Genomic DNA, 6093 nt, shown 5'->3' with positions numbered 1-6093 from the left:
ATCCGATCCTGTGACTACGGCATTGTTTATGTTAAAGTCTTACGAAACCAGTGACTGATTGGTTCTACATATAAAACTGCAGAAAATAAGACCTGATTTTAGCTGTAGTAAAATTAATGTAAAAAAAATGAATATGGTTGTTTGAAGTACCTGTAATGTTATTTAATGTTAATAAATGGAACAATATAAGTAGCTAACCATTAATGGTAAAAAAGTGAGGCTGCTTCGTATGTAAGTGCTCACATGTGAAAATATATCATCATTACTCTACATAAGAATATGAAAGCAACACTTATTTACTGCTCATATATATTGAAGGTTAAATGTTGTACTCTGTATAGAAGCAGAGAGAGAGAAAGAGCAGCCGAACTGCGGATGTAAACAAACCTTAATTTCCATGACTTTTTTTTTTAAGGATTAGCCCACCGGGCATAGGTCACTGACCCACATTGGGACCTGGGGCAAAAATTTAATACTCCTGTAATAATAATAAATCCAAATAAGTGTAAAAAAAAAAAGCTGCCTATCTACCTATTGGACAAACTAAAATCGTTCCGGACCACGGGAGTTTCGGACCACAGAATGCGGACAGGAGAGTACAACCTGTATTATTTTTATTATCAGTATTATTGTTATTATTATTATTATTCATTTTATTATTATTATTTATTATTATTATTATTATTATTATTATTGTAATCATTATTATTTTATTTTGGTGTATAATTATTAAAATTTTATTTACTATGAATAATTATTATTATTATAATTATTATTAATATTACATTTTGCCCCCAGGCTCAGATGTGGGTCAGTGGTCTGTGCCTGGCTGGGCTATATCCTAATAAAAAAAACACAAAAACTTTGTTTTAGAGCTTTTTGGTTTTCGGAAATTCGGATAAAGGGTTGTCAACCTGTACTGTAACTCATGTGCCTAAGCTCGTATCTACCATGCTTCATTACTTTATTAATAAAGCACAGACTTGAGGGTAGACTGTCACATTTTTAATACACTTTTCTGATTATTTGTGAGAGTATTTTCCCATTATTATTTATTTGTATGTATTTTGTGTGTGTGTGTCTACACACACACACACACATACATTATATACAATACAATACATATATGTGTATACAATCAAAAACAAATGTATTAAAAATATGACAGTCTACCCTCAAGTCTGTGTTTTTAATAAATAGAGCACGGACTTGAGGGTAGACTCACATCTTTAATAACTTTTTTTTATGATTATTTGTGAAAGTATTTTCCCATTATTATTTATTTGTAAGTTTAAGAAATGAGGCAATCCATCTGTAACTGTATGATACTCACATGAGCTTTGCGTTTGGAATCCAAGTCTGGATCAGCTCTTGAAACAGAAGTTACAGGGGAATAATTAGCTTCACTCTGTGCCCACCCATCTGTACCCCTCCATATACAGACATATCAGAGGCTGCATATTCAGGTGCATCTTGGCCAATAATATCAACTGAAAGGAAAGATCAAACACCAATTAATAAAAAATAGGGAATAATCATGGAATCCTATTTTCTACCAAGACCAGGATAGGACAAATTATATAAGCCATCAAGTCTAAAGTGTTCAAAATCCAGATTCCCAAGACAAAGGACTTGCAACAATGCATTTACCAAACCAATAAATAAAGAACTTAATTAAATACTCCCAATCATATCAGATTTCACAGATAAAAAGATACTTGGTATGGTAGATCCCCTTAGAGGCAGAAGGTCGAGTCTTAACCACTAAGTAGTAGGCAGCTACCAAACAGGGAGGTACTAAAGCCTGGGAAGATATTGGAAGCATAATGTATTGTCTAATGGTAGACCCTGCTGCTATATGGCATCACAAAAATTGTGACCAAGTCCCACATTGCTGATCTGACTTTCCGCCTCATTTACAGGTACACACAATTGCAGGGTCTCAATTTTTTCTCTTACTATTGACAACACAACATACATATACTCGTACTGTATCATTTCTCACTCTTGATTCTTTTTCATTTTTATTTATTCATGAGACTAACCCCCATAAAAAAGCTTTTGTTCTCTAATCCTATTTAGTTCAGCTCAACCACAAAATATGTATCACCAATAGCTCAGTCCCAGTCCACTCAGCCGCACTAATGGGAGGATAGTGTCTGCATTGCCCAATCCCAGCCCAGGCCAATACTAAGTGTATTGGAACTTCATTCTTTGACTCTGTTTGGTTGGGGATGGGTAAGTTTTCTTATGCAAAACAGTTCTGTGTAATAGAGCTGTTGCATTTTAATGTGCTTACTAATGCTGCTTTTTATTTGATTTCCTTTTTTTTTTTCAAGTCTGAAATGAAGTGTCAGATCTATTGAAACCTTTCCCTAAATGGTAATGAATTCTCAGCCACTGTTCTCCTTTTCAGACTCAAGTTTTGAAGTGTCTATAGAAAGGGTTCATGGACTCACTAGAAAGGATATTCACAGAGATGTTGGGGCATTAGTCTGCTGGGTGGCTTTGGAAGTTTTTTTTTTTTTTTAATACAGTACTGTAGTTTTAAAGATAGTCAGTCACCTAAAGCCCAGATGGAATTTGATATGGCTAAGTGCCTCACCTAGATGAATCCCAAGCCTTCAAAAACTACATGGCTTATGAGGTAACATCTTCCTACCCCAGCACACTCAGCACCCAAAAAAAACACAGACTTACACAAGGCCAGGCTTAGAACAAAACCAAGGCACCTGTCCAGTACAAATAATCCCAAACCGAAAAAAAAAAAAAAAATTCTATATATATATACAGTCGACCCTCGTTAATTCGGACCCTTTAATAGTTTGGATAATTCAGACAAAATCTGAGCAATTTTTAGATTTAGGAATATTACCTCGCGGACCTTAAGCTAACTGGTCCACCCACTGCTGGGATAAACACCAGCGTCTTTGGTTAAATGTAACATCACCACTAGGCGTGGGGGGATGCAACAGCTTCAGACATAAAAAATATTTACCATTACTGCCAGCAAACAATGGAAACGTAAAATATGTACCAATTAGTAGTAAGTTGTGCAGTTCCTTCAGCAAATGAAGCTCACCAACTTAAATAGGCTAAATTACCTTACAATGTGTTTTCAGTAGTCTATGTTGAGTTCTTAGCACAGGCTAACTTATCATATCATATACGGTATAACAGTTCTCATTGATCTACAAAAATACCGGTAATAAAACCTTTTGATATTTCACACTTAATATAATACCCGGTAATCTATAACCTCCTATTGTTTTACAACGACATGACGCACCACCAGCTGTTGAGTATCAGCTAGACGGCACGTGTTTTTTCGAATCGTTTTCCAGTTAAAAACTGTTACATCACATATATTTTACCTTAACTGAGCCTGAATGAATATATTCTCGAAATAAATAGTAGTTTGCTGAACGTGATGTATTTAATGTAAAATAGGATAAATACATAATGGCCAAAAATTTACCTAATCTTCCGATGTTCAAGAAAGTTACTCGTTTTTAGTTTTGGTTAAAATACTGTTATATTACAATGGTATTATATTCATACTGTACTTGATATAATGCATTCACGAAATGTAATATTTTTGCTGAAATGGCGTCGTATTACAGTTGAAAGTGGGATAAATCGTAGCGAAAACAATGACTTTCACTTTCTTTTCGTTCAAAGATGTTAACGTAATCGCTTTTCGATTGGTTTTCAGTTAAAAACTGTTGTATTACAATAATATTCTATCTAATTGACTTGAATAAATACTAAGATACCATATTTCTGAATATTTTCATTAAAATCCATCAAATCATTTTCCTTGTCATCGTCTGCAGCACCAATCAGCTTCTCCCAGTCCTCTCCTTGAACAGGGCTAGAGGGTGCGTGTTTCTCGAATCGTTTTCAGTTAAAAAACTGTTACATCACAAGTATATTTTACCTAAACTGCACCTGAATGAATATATTCTCGGAAATAAATAGTAGTTTTGCTGAAACATGATGTATTTTAATGTAAAATAGGATAAAATACATGATGAAAACAAAAAGATTTAACCTAACATTCCGATGTTCAAGAGAAGTTACTCGTTTTTTTAATAGTTTTTGGTTTAAAATACTGTTATATTACAATGGTATTCTATTCATACTGTGCTTGATATAATGCATTCACGAAATGTAATATTTTGCTGAAATGTATTATGATACAGTGGAAAGTGGGATAAAATGTAGCGAAAACAATGACTTTGAAATATAATGCAATATTAACCCTAAATCGATTAATTGGACAATAGTTACAAAGCGGACACCCTTCCCCTATTAGTCCGAGATTGCGAGGTGGCTAAACCCTCACTTTCACAGCGGTCCCACATTCCACGTTTCCCGCGTTTACAGCGGTGCCACCACGGCTGGGATACTCACATTCAAGTCGTGTCCCCTTTACCTTGAAGAATTATTATTGGCTCGGCGTATTTTTGGAATTACGCCCCTCCCCGCCTCCCGCCTCCGCCTGGGCAAACGTAGCCCATTGGGTTCTTTGCGCCAGTGCATGTCTCTGTTGCATTATCGAGTGGCGTCATATAGCGTATCGGACTGTGATTGGCCATGCATCCATTACCTCCCTCGCTGCTAACAATTGGTTTAAAGTAATATATGGTATCCCACCGAAGGAGGGAGGAGGAAAAACGGCAGCTTGACCCTATGGCGAGTTTCATCCCCTCCAAACCACCGATATGTCAGAGCATCCATTGTTCTGTAAAATAGCTTCGCGGTTCCCGCCCAGAGAGAAGCCTTTCCTTATGGACCCCTTGCGCCCTAAGCAAAAAGAACCGCGGCGTTCCTTAAGCTACGGTGAGGTACAAGATCATCAAGAGTTGGAGAAAGAATAAGACCGGGTTGATCTCGGCAGCCAGCATGGTATTTAACGAATCCCAGCGATCCGGACTATAAAAAGAAGGATCAGCCAAGATGAGAGCACATGAAAAGATCTAGCAGAATCTACAGGTGTTTCTATGATCAGAAATATTTCACAACCAGGTTAGCTTCTCCAAACGGAAAAATTGCTTGGCAGAGCTACTTGGTGCGTCAGGCGGCAGCAGACATGGCGGTGGACCACGGCGGCTCTGTTAAAGAGGTACACACGTGAACAGCATGCTGCAGTGTCACGAAAGATGGGAGTACAGAACTAGGCATACAATGCTTCCTCAGGTGCGTTACAGAGGTTTAGAAGAAACAGATCACCCGATATCAACATTGGTGGTGAAGAAGCTAGTGCTGACACGTGTTGCATTTAGAATTTCCTCCCGTTTTTCGTGAGATTATGGAGAAGGAAGTACACGGCGACCAGGTGTTTTGCACCGTGGACAAATCTGGTCTTTTTGGAAAAACTACCTTCAAGACCTTCGTTGTGAAGAATACCAGCAAGATTCGGGGCCAAGAAGTTGCAGAAGGGCGCATCCACCGTCCCTATTTACCTACAGTACCTCCGGTACTGTGGCTCAAGTTATCGGTGATCCACACAACCGCATAAACCGCCACGCCTACAAACATGGACATGACCAAGCTAAACGTCCACTATTTGACCCCACATAAGCGTGGATGTTCTCTACACTATCCCTCTCCTGGTTTTGATGACTGTTTAGATTCCCGATGTGAAGAGAAATTCTGTGAGAGCAACAGGAATGTATGATTCAAGATTTGTTGCTGCTGGACAACGCACCAGGACACTACGCCCCTACTGTTAGATCGTCACCCCAACGTATAAGAGTGGTCTTCCCTTCCTCCCACTACGTCTATATTACAGCCCATGGACCAAGAGTTAATCTGTAATGTAAAAAGCTGCATTCTCTACTAAAAAATTCAAGCTCTGAGCATTACCAACACCAGGGAAGGGATTCGCATAACCTGAGTGACACCACCACGATAGCAAGAAGCGAACAACGAGGATCAACAGTTGGCAGAGCAACAAGTACTAAAACAATTCTGGAGAATATTCAACGTCAAGAAAGCTGTGGATTTCTTGGTGGAGGCATGGGATCAGCTGTCTGTAGCAACTGTTCGTCACGCATGGAGACGTGTTGCAAGGCATTCTGGGCGTTA

The 6093-nt window shown here is 38.1% G+C and overlaps 1 protein-coding gene across 1 annotated transcript in view; it reads right to left on the bottom strand.

The window, feature by feature from the left end:
* LOC121880309 (transcription factor p65-like) overlaps positions 1 to 6093 on the bottom strand; it is a gene marked incomplete in the record, with an annotated part of 127130 nt that overhangs the window by 71187 nt on the left and 49850 nt on the right. Inside the window, 2 exon segments of the mRNA XM_042387469.1 lie at positions 1334 to 1413; positions 1416 to 1490. Of these exon segments, the coding sequence (XP_042243403.1) occupies positions 1334 to 1413; positions 1416 to 1490 (155 nt within the window).

This window comes from Homarus americanus, unplaced genomic scaffold, assembly GCF_018991925.1.
Source record: "Homarus americanus isolate GMGI-L3 unplaced genomic scaffold, GMGI_Hamer_2.0 scaffold20930, whole genome shotgun sequence".
Classification (NCBI taxonomy): Eukaryota; Metazoa; Arthropoda; class Malacostraca; order Decapoda; family Nephropidae; genus Homarus; species Homarus americanus.
The sequence above is the reverse complement of the archived record's forward strand: the minus strand, read 5'-3'. Positions and strand labels throughout refer to the sequence as shown.